The sequence below is a fragment of the Macaca nemestrina genome, chromosome 1, assembly GCF_043159975.1.
Source record: "Macaca nemestrina isolate mMacNem1 chromosome 1, mMacNem.hap1, whole genome shotgun sequence".
NCBI classification, from domain to species: Eukaryota; Metazoa; Chordata; class Mammalia; order Primates; family Cercopithecidae; genus Macaca; species Macaca nemestrina.
The window spans coordinates 8,345,431-8,360,271 of NC_092125.1; the positions used below are offsets into that span (position 1 = coordinate 8,345,431).

The 14,841-nt window shown below is 39.4% G+C and overlaps 1 protein-coding gene and 1 pseudogene across 6 annotated transcripts in view; both read left to right on the top strand.

Moving 5' to 3' along the window:
• LOC105474645 (regulator of G protein signaling 7) overlaps positions 1–14,841 on the top strand; it is a 569,035-nt gene that overhangs the window by 518,901 nt on the left and 35,293 nt on the right. For all 6 annotated transcript variants that reach the window (XM_011729459.3, XM_011729461.3, XM_071073718.1 and 3 more), the window contains 3 exons: positions 10,719–10,817; positions 12,341–12,402; positions 13,378–13,488. In XM_011729459.3, the coding sequence (XP_011727761.1) occupies positions 10,719–10,817; positions 12,341–12,402; positions 13,378–13,488 (272 nt within the window). The remainder of the gene's footprint in view (positions 1–10,718; positions 10,818–12,340; positions 12,403–13,377; positions 13,489–14,841) is intronic.
• LOC105474644 (riboflavin kinase pseudogene) lies at positions 7–10,817 on the top strand (annotated as a pseudogene).

The following is a 14,841-nucleotide window of genomic DNA, read 5'->3' on the forward strand; positions in this document are numbered from 1 at the left end:
GTAAAACTGACATCTGTTGTGCTGATCTTGGTGATGGATTGCATTGTTTACAGGACGTCAGCCATGAACACTTTCTTCCCATGTCATGGAGTATCTTCCTCACTCTTCCCAGCCTTCCACAGCCCTCCCTTCCTCAAGAATAGCCCCATCCTGATGCTCAAGCACACCAGGGTCCCAAGACAGAGCGGTGGTACTGACTAACTGACAAGAGAGGAACAGGAAGCGGAGGACCCCTCCCCTCTCCCAGAGAAGGGTGTGGCCTTCAGAGCCCAGGAAAGGAGGAAAAGAAGATGGAGGTTTTCTAACGATGATTTCTAAGGAAATCTAAGGATGATTTTTCTAAGGAAATCATCCTTAGAAAACCTGACACTAATGAGAGAAGGGCATTTTAAAACCCGAGGAAAGGGTGACATCTAAAAGATATTTAATTACAGAAAGAGTGCAGGGACCCCCTCTTAACACTAGAATTTTGTAACACAACCATAAGACAGTGGTTGTATTTCAGTGTTCGTTTTCTGAGAGAATATCGGTGTGCAGGGTGCAGGGGAAGCTATTCCAAGTTCAGTGACATTTTAAATAACCCTTTGAAAACGCATAGCGATAGTCTCTACATATTTTTTAAAACAACACGTACAACTAGAAGGGATTTTTATTCATTCCATAAAACGTGCTTGATGTACACAAGAATTTCTGGCCTGTAGCAGTCACTTTGAGAACACAGCTTGTTGATTGGTCCTGCAGGATTAATACATCCCACAAACTTCAAGGTCTTCTTTTCTGTGACTATTTCCTTAGTATTTCCTCAGCCATAGTGTTTACCAGAGTCTGTGTCCCTGCAGTAAGCACCCAATTTTTTTTTCTAGTCTTATTTTATGTTACCTTTTCTCCTATCCCTAGAAACATATAGCTTCATGTTCAAAGGCCCCAGTATGGTCCAGGTACCTTTTCTTTCTTTTAAGGCAGTTTACCTTGATGTTAGGATAAACAAGCCGAAGCAAAGCACCACAAAACCAACTCAGATGTGGTGCTCAAATGTATCTGCCCCTAGGAACTCTCTGAGGGAGAGGTGAAGTCAGACCAAAGCAAGCCTGTCTGGTCTGTCTCTCGTGGCTGGCCCTGCTTAATTGCTTTCATCTTCTGCTCACAGCACAGCCTGAGGGCACCAAGAACTAGTTTTGCAGAACAAGATTCAAAAATGCTATCAGCGCTCCAAAAAGTGCATTAAGCCACCTCTCTCCACTTTCTGAATAGTGAAATTACTCTTCGAAATACTTTATTGGGTGTCCTGTTTCCCCCAACAGACACTAACCCAGACATGCTGTGATTCAGAAGACAAAGCACATGAATTGACAAGATGGCACTTAGACACAATAAAGGCATCATTTATACTCTCTTTTCGGCACCATCTTCAGTATTGATCATCTTTCTCGTGTTTCACATGGCACCCTTCTTTTTGAACATTTGAGAAGCATTCGTTTACAATGTTGTTCTTCACATACCATCAGCCCTCATTTAATGATGAAAAGCCAATGAGGCATTGCAAGGTGAAATATTGTAAAAAAAAAAGAATCATTGAGATCTAGCTCTCTTTGTTTCGATAACATCTCATTTCTTGTGAATCAATAATGATAGAATGACAGGGCCTCACTCCAGAGCTGTCTGGCGCTAACATTTGCCAGGAGAAAACAAAAGTCCTGAAAAATCTGACAGCAATTAACAGGTATGCCCTTATTTTCCACCGTTGGAGAAAACTGATTTTTCTCACCTTTTGATACATATAGTTTCTCACAGTCAGAAGTGTTCAATTTGCTAGAATCTTCACAGAAGATAATGTTATTTTGCATGGAAGGTTGTACGACTCCAAGCCACATACTAATATGTTTGTTTTAGAAGTATCACCACTGATACTTCATATGATATGAAGTATACAACTATGATATGCTCATAGTTGTTTAGGAACTGTAATGATCCACTGAATTAGCAAAATTAAGGAGTCTCTGCTCTATGCCAGACATGTCCTGGGCTTTAGGTACTCCACAGTAAATGGGACAGTCAGGGCCTTGCTCCCCCTAATTCATGGTCTCATAAGGGTACAGGTATTGAGCAAGGAGACAAATGTCTGTACATGGATATAAGTATATGATTTCGTTAAGCTTTATGTAGTCTGCTGGGGCCGCCTTAACAAAATACCGCAAACTAGGTGGTTTAAAGAGTAGGAATTTGTTACCTCATAGTTACGGAAACTAGAAGTTCAAGATCAGGGTGGTGGCAAGTTCAGTTCCTGTGGAGTGTCTCTTCCTGGCTTGGGGATGGCCGCCTTCTCCTATGCTCAGTGGCTTTTCCTGTGTGTGCATAGAGACAGAGAGAAAAACAAAACACAACAACCAACTCTGGGTCTCTTCTTCTTCTTAAAAGGACATCAGTTCTATTGTATTAGTTCCCACCCTATAACCCCACCTAACCATTTCCTCTTCACAGGCCGGATCTCCAAATACAGCTGTGTTGGGGGATAGGGATGCAACGTAAGAATTTGGGGGAGGGGACACAACTCCACCCGTGACATATGACAAAGGGAATTTAAGTGATTTGTGCTTGTAATTGCCACTGCATTTTATCAGTGAATATCTTGACAGCAATCAGCAAGCTGTTTCACCCCCCTGAGAGGTCCACAGCTCTGTGTCTGCGGAGCAGGCGACACTGTGAGATCCCAAGCCACAGAGGCCAGCCAGTCGCCCCTGGAAACCACCCTTCCCTTCCGCCATAATTGGGCTATCACTGTAGCGCGTCCTCCCGGCTGTGTGGTCGGCCCCAGTCTTTATACTGCGGCTGCTCAGGAAGTGGAACCTACGGAACACGCTTAATCTTTGAAAGCAGATAATGCTCGTAGCAAGGAGAGCTGCTGTCCATTTCTTTGGGAGCGAGCTGTAACAATTTTCCTGTGATTACATGCCATAACAAGAGTAAAGGACCCAGTAAATCCCTCAACTAACAGTCTAGCATAAGTGCCTGAAGAATATCAGAGTCATTCCACATTTCATTTGGGAATGTTGTATCTAATTGTTGAATTTTTGACATGTTTATCAAATATAAGAAGCAAAGACTTTGCTGTATGGATGATTTGAGCTATGTTAAGAATCTACAGTTAGTCCATTTTCAAGTCTTTCTTTTTAATTAGAATATACTACAATATAAGAAAATAGGTAAAAATGTGTTTTCTCAAGGATCTATGAAAGAATGATAATGTAGCATAGCCAGAAAGAAATCAGCCTAATCTAGGTAAGTTTGAAGGGGAACCGTCTGCCTGATGTTCTTGAGTCTGATACTATTAATTTTGACTGTAATAGATTCTGTATTAGCCAGAGTTCTCCAAAGAAACCGAACCAGAAACAGAGAGTGGGGGGCGGGAGAGGGGGAGAAAGAGACTTATATTAAGGCATTGGCTCACAGGATTATTGAGGCTTGGCGAGTTCAAACTCTGATGTGGGAGGCCAACAGGCTGGAGACCTAGGGAAGAGTAGCAGTTCAAATCCAAAGACACAGCTCTTGTGTCGCCGGGAAGCTTTTGCTGGGTTGCTGGCATCAGGGACCCACCTCAGCGTGTTGTCTTGTCGCCAAGCCCCTGGTGCACCCCAGCGGCAGGCAGAGCTCACGGCCATGCCTTCGCCCCACCCGCTCTGGTCCAGGGTCCGGGCACTGCGTCGATGGCGGCTCCGCAAAACATTCGACCCGGCTGCAGCCCATGTCCTGAGCGGACTGGACTGTAACATGAGGCATCTGCGCCGCTTCTGCCGGGCCCAAGTGGTGTGGGGCTTCGGCCGTGGCTCCAGGCAGCTGGGCATCCCCGCAGCTAATCTTCCTGAACAAGCTTAGTAGCTAATCTTACAGTTGATGTATCCATCGTCATTTATTATGGTTGGGCCAGGGTTGGAAGTGGAGATGGCCTTTAGGTGGTGGTGAGCATAGGATGGACCCCTACCACAAGAATACGAAGAAGTCCATGGAAAGGCTTATCCCGCATACCTTCAAAGAGGATTCTATGGGGAAATCCCCAATGCGGCCGTTGTTGCCTACCTCAAACCAGAAAAGAACTTTCTTTGGAGTCACTTATTTCAGCAATTCCCAGCGACATTGAGGAGGCTAAGAAACGACTAGATTTACCAGAACATTTGAAACTCAAGACAATTTCTTCCAGGTTTCTAAAAGCAAAATAATGAACAGCCCCTGATGAAAAAAACATATTATTTATTCATTCACTGTTTTCTAGTATTTTAGTGTTTATTACCATCTAGCCTCATCTTGGTTATATTTTAAAACTCAAACATTTTCCTATAGCTGCGAATTAAACAGTACAATATAGTTACCATATCATGCTTCAGCTGTTAAATTAAGGCCATCATGTCATAGCACTAAAAAGATTCATTTAAAAATCAATATTTAAAAAATATATTGATTAAAATGTATCACTAGAAAGGTATTACATGTCTTATAATGGAAGTGAAATGTATTATAAGTACGGGTAAAAAGACAAATCACTAGTTTGAGATGAAAACTAAAATTTTCATGGTAAAATACCAACATGTATGTACTTGTATAGTTTGTACTTCTAGACAGAGAAGGCTTATAAAAGTAAATGCATTAAATAGAAGTTCAATAGTTTATCATAAACCTGCATGGAATACACCTAGACTTTGTATTTTTGATATTTTGCGCATTAATATATTATTAGAAACATGAAGATGTTTGTGAATTTTTTAAGTCATTTTCTTTGAAGTCACATAATTGTACCATCTTTATTTTTGTACAGAGCTGCTTCAATTCTGTCATCTGGACCTCCTCTGCCTGTTTTTCTGTTTGTTTAATACAGTAAAATAAGTGTTTTTCAAATCTGTACATCTTTTTGTGGGATAACACTTTTTTTTTTAAGAGTAAATATCCTTCTTCTTCAAAACAACAAGCAACAACAAAAAAGGCAGTCTGGAGGCAGAATCCCTTCTTGCTCAGGGGAGGTCAGCCTTTGTTCTATTAAGGCCTTCAGCTGATTGGGTGAGGCCCACCTGCATTATGGAGGGCAACCTGCTTTACTTAAAGTCCGTTGATTTGAATGTTAATCCCATCCAATAAACACCATCACAGAAACATCCAGAGTAATATTTGTCCACATATCTGAGTACTATGAGCCAGCCAAGTTGACACAAAATTCACCACCACAGGCTGTATCCTTCTGTAGGACAATAGCTAGAGGGGTCCTAGGACACAAAGCCTGAGGGAAATGGTAAGAGCATCTGCATGTGTGTGACTGAATCCACACTTTGGGCTCCGTCCTGTAACGTTAGCGCCCATATTTCAAAATAACAGTAAGCTATTTCCTATCCTGTTCTCCTTTTCCTCTGTCACCTTCATTTGGACATCATGGCACTAAATATTACAGTTAACAGCATCAGTGAAAAGCTAATGTGCACATCCTAGAAGAACAACAGCAAATGTATAATTAGCTGTCTGGTTTTCCCACTATTAATAATCCAGTGGTTGTAGCTGTTTCTGCATAAAATATGGATGTGTCCTCAACTCCATATACAACATGTGTACATTTACATTTTAACGTGTTACTGAACAGAATAAACTACTCATATCTTAGAGCAACACAAAAGTGTGTTGAGTACAGGGTATAGTAAAGGTGCAGGCAATAAAAATTGCTTAAATGAGAATGAATAAAGAGGGGACTTTACTTTTTTTTGAAATGGAGTCTCTCTCTCTCTTGCCCAGGCTGGAGTGTAGTGGCGGAACCTCGGCTCACTGCAGCCTCTGCCTCTCAGGTTCAAGTGATTCTCCTGTCTCAGCCTCCCAAGTAGCTGGGACTACAGGCATGTGCCACCACACTCTGCTCATTTTGTATTTTTAGTAGAGATGGGGTTTCACCATGTTGGCTAGACTGGTCTGAAACTCCTGACCTCAGGGGATCCACTCGCCTCAGCCTCCCTAAGTGCTGGGATTACAGGCATGAGCCACCACACCAGGCCAAGAGGGGACTTTTCTGATTCATGGTCTGAAACCTTGTGGCAGGCAGGGGTCGAGCTGGCCCAGGGGTGTGAGTGGACCCAGCTCTCTCACGCTCTCTCTCTGGTCGCCTTCTCTCTGCTTCTTTCTCTGTACTGGCTTTCTCCATATTGTGTCAGATATGGTCAGAGTCTGTTCTCCAGTTCCACTGAGCAACCCTGAAAGAAAGAGAACTATTACCACGTCAGCCAGTCAGAAAAGCCCCAGTGATTACATTTCACATGGAAACACAGAAAGGCATCTTGTACTTTGTGGTTTCTATTTTACAGTCTCTGACTTGGTTCTTGGTCTGTTTGAGTTGCTGTGACAAAATATCTTAGACTGGGTAATTTATAAACAACAGAAATGTATTGCTCACAATTCTGGAGTCTGAGAAGTCCAATAACATGGCACCAGCAGATTTCATATCTTTCACGAGCTCACTCTGTGCTTCAAAGATGATGCCTTGCCTTCTCACTGTGTCCTCACATCGTGGAATATGCAGATGAGCTCCCTCAGGCCTCTTTATAAGGGCACTAATCCCATTCACAAGGGCTTCACCCTCATACCTAGTCATCTCCCAAAGTCCCTACCTTTTAATACCATCACATTAGGGGTTGAGGATTTCAACATATGAATTTTGGAGAGACACAAACATTCAGACCATAGCAAACCCCCACCCCCCACCTTAAAAAAAAAAAGGATAATTTTTCTAGTTATCTTCTAAAATGTCAAGGGAAATCACCTATGATTTATGTAGGAAGCCAAATCTATTTTATTTAATGAATAAATAGATGGCACTGTATATGAAAAAGTGCTTGTCTTAGCACCATAGGGAATAAAAGAACATGTTAATCAAGCCAAAGTATTGCAAATAAATGATTTTGCTATTGAAACTGAAAATGGATCTCAATTAGTTACTTTGATTTTCCCCCTGCTGCATTAAGAGATTTTATTTCTCTTCCTCTCTAACCCTACCTGTTTCTAGCTCTATGCCACCCCACCCTGTACCACAATTTGAATACATTTTTTTCCAAAACATGCAAAGCCTTTTACATTGCAAATAATTTTCATAACTTGCCTGCCAAAATAGGATTAATCTCTTTGCCCCCTTTGTCCATAAAATAATCCCCACATATAAAATTATATTCTTCTCGGCTGTTTTCATTGTAGCCAACAATCAAAGTTAAAAGCTATCACTATCCCCAGGAAATGAACAGTGCTCAGATTGGTGAAAGAGAGACCTCCTGATGTTGAATTTTATGTAAGACAAGAAATGGAAACTCTGCAGTAACTTCAGAGCCAGTAGCCAGGTGCCTGGAAGATGTTTTAAGCAACACTTCCCAATGGTTTGGGTCATGGTCTCTGGTTTTTGTTGTTGTTGTTGTTGTTGTTGTTTTTGAGACAGAGTCTTGCTCTGTCACCAGACTGGAATGCAGTGGTGCAATCTTGGCTCACTGCAACCTCTGCCTCCCGGGTTCAAGTGATTCTCCTGCATCAGCCTCCTGAGTAGCTGGGACTACACGCATGTGCCACCATACCCGGCTAATTTTGTATTTTCAGTAGAGATGGGGTTTCACCATGTTGGCCAGGGTGGTCTCTATCTCCTGATCTTGTGATATGCCCGCCTCGGCCTCCCAAACTACTGGGATCACAGGCGTGAGCCACCATACCCGACCTCTTATGGGACCTCTACGGAGTTTACAGGAAATGCATAAATGTTGAAATCATTATAGAAATGTAGAGATAAAAGATAAATTATGGGTCATTTTACTTTCATGATACCACGAATTGCTGTGTTTTTCTAGCAGTCTTTTATTTTTTTCTCTTAGCCCAAAAACTTACTGTTTAAACCATTAGCTATTTTTTATAAGCAGTGTTTACATGACCTGTAGATTATTACTTAAAAACTTTAAATAATTAAACCAAGTTAAAAAAGAATGGAAACTTCAAGTCTCAGAGTCTTTTTATTTTTGTTTTCAAAAAATAAGGTGATACAATTGAAAAAATAGCAGATACTGAAAGGTACAACTATTATATAATTGGTGATCTCTCTGTTGCCTAATTTTAATTGACAAATAATAATTGCACATATTTATGAGGTAATATTCAATAAACATATATACCACGGAATGAACAAATCAGAGTAATCAACATATTCGTCACCACAAATATTTATCTTTTTTGTGGCAAGAACATTTAAAATCCTCTCTTTTAGTTACTTTGAAATATGTAATACATTATTATTAACAATAGTCACCTTGCTGTCCAATAGAACACTAGGGCTTATTCCTCCTAGCTAACTGACTTTATACCCATTGACCGAGATCTTTCTTTTCCCACCCACTATCCCAGCCTCTGGTAACTGTCACTCTACTCTCTACTTCGACTTTTTTATATTCCACATGTAAGTGTAATTCTATGGTAAATACCTCTCTGCCTAGGTTATTTAACTAAACATAATGTCCTCTAGGCTCATCCGTGTTATTGCAAATGACAGAATTTCTCGTTCTATAAAGACTAAATAGTGTTCCATTATGTATATACACCACATAATTTTTTTTTTAAATCAACCTCTACTGTTATTTCAGAATTCAGAAGGTTGTTTTATTTAATCATGTTCAAATATGGCTAGTATCAGCTTGGGCCATTTCCATTCCTTCAGTGTAAATTAAATCACTTTATATTCCAGTCCCTATGCTTGTTATTCTTTTCTGTTTCATAATACTTACCGCATTTTTAGTCATATATTTATTTGTGTAATTGCCTGTGTAACTTCTTTCCCTTCCACTGGGTTGTGAGTTCCAGTGCAGAAAGAAGCACATCTATTTTATTTGTATTTCCGTAATGCTTAGCACTATATCCAGTATATAGTAAGTGTTCAATAAATGTTGAATGAATGAATGAGTGAAAAAATAAGTGAAATAAAAGGGCTAGTTTAAGCCATTCAGCTCCATCCTGTTCAGGGTAAATTTAAAGCATATGAGCAAATCCTTGTGTTGAAATGGATGGCCATTTGCTGCCTCTTGTTTGGCATTATAAAAAAAGAAAACAGAAGTGGATGTCTTCAGTAATGGGAATTGGGTTCCCAAGGGTCTGGTGCTAGGGCAAGAGAAGGGCATTGAAGAGGCCTACTCAAGATAGTCTGGGAACAGATAATCCCAATGATTAAATCCAAGTTAAAATCTATTAAAGAAAGGATGAGAGCACCAAAAAAAGGATGGAGGCCAGGCACAGTGGCTCACGCCTGTAATCCCAGCACTTTGGGAGGCCAAGGCGGGTGGGTCACCTGAGGTCAGGAGTTCAAGACCAGCCTGACCAACATGGTGAAACCCTGTCTCTACTAAAAATGCAAAAATTACCCAGGCGTGGTGGCATGTGCCTGTAATCTCAGCTACTGGGGAGGCTGAGGCAAGAGAATCACTTGAACCCAGGAGGAGGTTGTGGTGAGCCAAGATTATGCCACTGCACTCCAGCCTGGATGACAGAATGAGACTCTGTCTCAAAAAATAAAATAAAAAAAAAGGACGGAGCAGGGGGAGACACAAGGGCAAAACCGCATCCGAAAGGTGCAGATACAGAGTCAAGAGGTAATGTAAGTGGACGTAAGGTCCTAGTGAAAGTGGATCAGGAACAAAAATACATTGAATTTAGAGATATTGGCAAGCTTGGTGACTGGCCTGAAAATTGGCATCATTAGGCATCTGGATCTAACCTCATCTAAAGTGTCTTTGCAAACCTTATCTGGTACTAATTTTATGGAGTTCATGCAGTTTTATTATGCCCTTGTTCTTCTTGCTCATGTCCAAAGAAAAAGTGCTCAGTAACACCCATTAAATTCTTTATTTTAAAGGAATAGTATAATTTTCAAGAAAAAATAATTTGGCTTCTTCCTTGAGTTGACATGTGAGATGTCTCACACTCAATTACAGATAGTTTTTCATCCCTTTAGTCACCAGATCTTTATTTATACTTACTAAGCAATGCACCTTTCTCAAAAAAGAGTCTTCCTAAGTAGTAGGTCTCACCTTTTGACAAGTTAATAAAAAAGTACAAGGGTATTGAGAATTCCAAAGATGCATGACGCCTCTGGGGTCACTGATGTTTGCAAATGGCACCCAATAGAAAGGCCAGTGTGGTGAAGTAAATAACCCACTGTTGATACAGAGAATAGGAGTACCCCGGTGTCTTCTATTGCACCATCAGAAATCAAATCAGCAATAGAATTCTTGACTTGTCAGTCTCCTCAGTGTTCCATTTAATTTCTATGTAAAATATCAAGTTATTTTTAAATCTTCTTTTGGGTTATTACATTTCTATTCTATTCTATTCTGCATCCACCTCTCTATTTTCTTAAATGAATGCTTATGAAACATTACTTAGTGTTGACATTCTCCAACTTGGTATTCCAAGCCTGCTCTCAAAGTTTATCACATGCACCTTGTTCTCTACATATAATCAATTATTTTGTCAAAGTTAATAATCTAACTACATTTTTTTCAGAGATGTGCTTCTATTTTATATGCATATATTTATCATAGCAGTGTCTTTTGAATTTTGATAAGAAGCTTAATCAAATAAGCTTTGAGAGACCTTATTGAATTTATGCTAGAGTTACTTTTTAGAAAGTCTGTGACTGTAAATGATATTTTGTCCTAAAATGTTTATTTTTTATTTTAATATAGTCTGTCTATGGTTTACAAAATGATATTAGAAGTCACAGTCCTACCCACACACCCACACCAGAAACTAAACCTCCAACAGAAGATGAGTTACAACAACAGGTGAGTCAACCTATGAGATGACCTGTTAAAGGTTTACAGAGTAACAGCTATGAAAACCAAAGCGTAAATGTTAATAGTGGGTATTTTTAAAGGTTATTTGTATGATTGCCTGTTTCATATGGAAGATTTGCAGTTAAAAGATAATAAAATGTTCTAATTTTAAGTATTGTAATTACTTGAAAATGTATCAATATATAGTAATGATTTTCAAAACCCCTCACTCTTTATTTACCCAAATCCTTGTTCCTCTAACCAGTTGTAAAAATCACCTATGCTGATTTGTAGGTGACTCCATCATCAATAGTTACTTTGTACCCCAAAGCTCTGTTTTAAAGAGTAAGAGGACAAGAGGTTGAGAACATTGTCACACTTCCCATATCCAATGATAGGACATTTTCTTCACAAGAGTGCTTATTCTTCCTTTCCACAGTGGTGATTTCTCTCTACCTCTTGAAGTTTTTTCTTATCAACACTGGTGTACAGTCATGGAGTCATGCTAAACTATCCAAGTAATATTATAATAATATCCAAGTAATAGTTCAAAGCAAACTCCAGTATTTCAAATCAAATAATAGTTAAATTTCTTGACTGGTTCAGTCATGGGGCTTTATTCTCATTTTGACTCTTTTCCCTTAATATTTTATTATAATACGGTTTATCAAGAGTGTAATATATACTTTTCTAGTAGATTTATAATAATCAGGAAGGAAAAGTCATTCAGGGAGTTTTTAATTAAAGTTTTCTGTGCGTGATTATTCCATGTGAGCATTTGTCATGAATTGCTGATAAAAATTATTCTCAAAACACATATTGATGCTTTCTTGGTATTAGGAGATAGGATTTATTTTGAAATTATAGTAATAAATAATTTTCTAAATTTGGAGGGAAGTATGATTCTGGATTTAGGTATTCACCATGAATGAATGTTTAAAATCTCTACAATTTTGTTTTTTATTTTTTTGAAACAGAGTCTTGCTCTGTCACCCAGACTGTAGTGCAGTGGTGTGATCTCAGCTCACTGCAACCTCTGCTTCAAAGTCCCAAGTGATCCTCCTGCCTCAGCCCCCAGAGTAGCTGGGACTATAGTAGCTGCACCACTACACCTTGCTAATTTTTGTATATATTTTTACAGACAGGGTCTCACTATGTTGGCCAGGCTGGTCTCGAATTCCTGGGCTCAAGTGATGCGCCCACCTCGACCTCCCAAAGTGCTAGGATTACAGGCGTGAGCCACTGCACCCAGCAAAATCTCTACAATTTTAAAATAAAATTACATTTCATTAAAGTAGGCAGAATGGTCAAACTCATTGCTGTTCTAAAGTGATATCAGTTGTGTTCACATTCCAACATTTCATTTTGTCAACTCTTTAGAAGCCCTCTGCTTTTATTTTTTTAACCAACTTTGAAATTGTACTGACATAGAATATACTCTTGTTCAGAATTGCCCAGTCGATCATGATTTAGAGTAGAAAATTGTGAACATGTCATTACTTATGTAACTCCTTCTCTCATCCTCTTTTCAGATAAAATATTGGCAAATACAGTTAGATAGACATCGGTTAAAAATGTCAAAAGTCGCTGACAGGTGAGTATTTCAAAGTGTCTACATAAATTTTAAAATTTCTTATGACAATTAAATGTGTTTAAAAATGAAAGACAGCTGTTGGGACAGATAATTAAAATCCTATAAGTAATGTGATTTTGTTTTCCTTTTTGCACATAGAAAAATTTTCAAAGAACTCTTTTGACGTAGTTTAAATGACAGAATGATTATAATTGTCTTAAATGCCTAGACGTCCAGTCCTTGTTCAACTAAGAATCAGATACAGCGGATAATTCTGCAGAGTCTAGCCTTTTCACTCCTGCCGGAAGACATGAAACTTTCCGTTTATTGATTACCTTTTGGCAACTTGGAGCTTCTCTATAAACTTACTTTAACAGTAACAATTGACACTGTTCCTGCCTGACTTCAGAATATGAATGAAACTCAAATGTTAGATATTTTCCCTTTCTTCATTTAAATCTGTTCTTAATGCCATTCATATTCTTCACTTTTGGGCATTGCCAGCTCCTGCCTCTCCAACTTCTTTCCCTTCTCCCTTTTTAAATTTTGTATATACATTTAAAAAACTTGTCAGTGGCTCCCATTTTACTTAATTCCTGTAAATACTTTCGACAGAATTTCCCTTTTAAGCCCTTCTCTAAGTTAGCTAAAATCTGTTCTGCTGTGGGTGGACTGATTAACCAAAGATCGGAACTGACTCTTAGCGGTGCCCTTCACACACTGACCTCTTCCATAGTGCTTCATGTTAAACAAGGGATATTGATTTATATAGCTTAGGCATGAGGAGAGATGGAATCTTTAGCCACAGTTTTCTGCCAAAAAGCACAATAAGTTGTTGCATGAAAGTTATTGAAACATGAAGATTGCCATTGGATTTCATTCTTTAAGTGAGCAAGAATTCCTTGGTCCCACATTTTTATATTGTTTTCCTTGCTTTGGACTGGCTGTAACCCCAGTCAGAAAACTAAAGAAAGTGGAAATGTTTTTTCTCCCTAGTCTACTAGGTTACACGGAACAGTATTTAGAATACGACCCGTTTCTCTTGCCACCTGATCCTTCTAACCCATGGCTGTCCGATGACACCACTTTCTGGGAGCTTGAAGCAAGGTAGGTGGCATTTTGTCTTTCTCACAAATATGTTGCTGTATTTCAGGGTCTGAGTGAAATGGGAAGGAATTTATTGTTGGCTAATTGTGAATGTAATTTTGTTCTTTGTCTCCATTGGCTCATATCTAACATTCTTGTTTGAGATAATGGCTTTTGAACCTTAGACATTCACATTTGCATTAAGATTTGCATTGCTGGAAAGACCAACCCAAAATTAGAGGTGCAATTATTCAGAGTTAGGATCTTCAGTTCTTGAAATTTAGCTCATTGCTATTATCTTCCTGGAAAACCCACGTAGTCACAAAGGCTCATGTATTCAAGTAAAATGAATGCTAAAGCCATGCATACTTAAGCCCAACACAAGTATTTCTTTATAAATTGAATTTTAAAACAAAATGGTCTTACCATAAACACTGTAAGAGTAACTGGCAAGACACTTACTTCCTAAGAAAAGCAAAGCACCACTTAGGACTCCCTGGTTTCCTTCATGAGCTATATAGGGAAAGAATTGCATCATCAGTCTTAACAGAGTCATAAAAAGATCATGGCTTATCACTTTACAAAGAAAAGTTTGGCACTCTGTCATATTTCTAGCACTTCTCTAGATTGCATTTCTGGACTATCTCTTTCTTTTGCATCCAGCCATGAATCTTAAACACTGGACATGCCCAGAACTCTTCATCCACAAATTAAAGATTTTACAGATGAGAAAGCTGGAACCCCAAAATATTGTGACTCAGCTAGGATTAGGTCACAGATTTAATTGACACCAGAGTCATAAGCTAGTATTGAGATCTTTTGGTTACCAATGCATTTTCCCCAGTTCAATATACCTGCATGGCACTGTGTGGCATAGTGGTTAAGAAATGTGTGCCTGGTCTGGTGGCTCACACCTGTAATCCCAGCACTTTGGGAGGCTGAGGTGGGTGGATCACCTGAGATCAGGAGTTCGAGACCAGCCTGGCCCAAGTGGTGAAACCCCATCTCTACTAAAAGTATAAAAAGTAGTGGGTCATGGTGGCAGGCGCCTGTAATCCCAGCTACTCGGGAGGCTGAGGCAGGAGACTCTCTTGAGCCCGGGAGGCAGAGGTTGCAGTGAGCCAAGATCGCACCGTTGTACTCCAGCCTGGTTGACAAGAGCGAAACTCCGTCTCAGAAAAAAGAAAGAAAAGAAGTGTGGCATTGAGGTCAGAACATCTGGATCTTTGCCCCTTATTACTTGCCTGACATTGGCAAGTGATAACTCTATGCCTCAATTTCCTCATCTGTAAATAATAAGATTAATAGTGCCTATCTCATAAAGTGGCTGGCAGAAACTAAAAGAGACCATTTTTGTAAAGTCCTTAGCACATA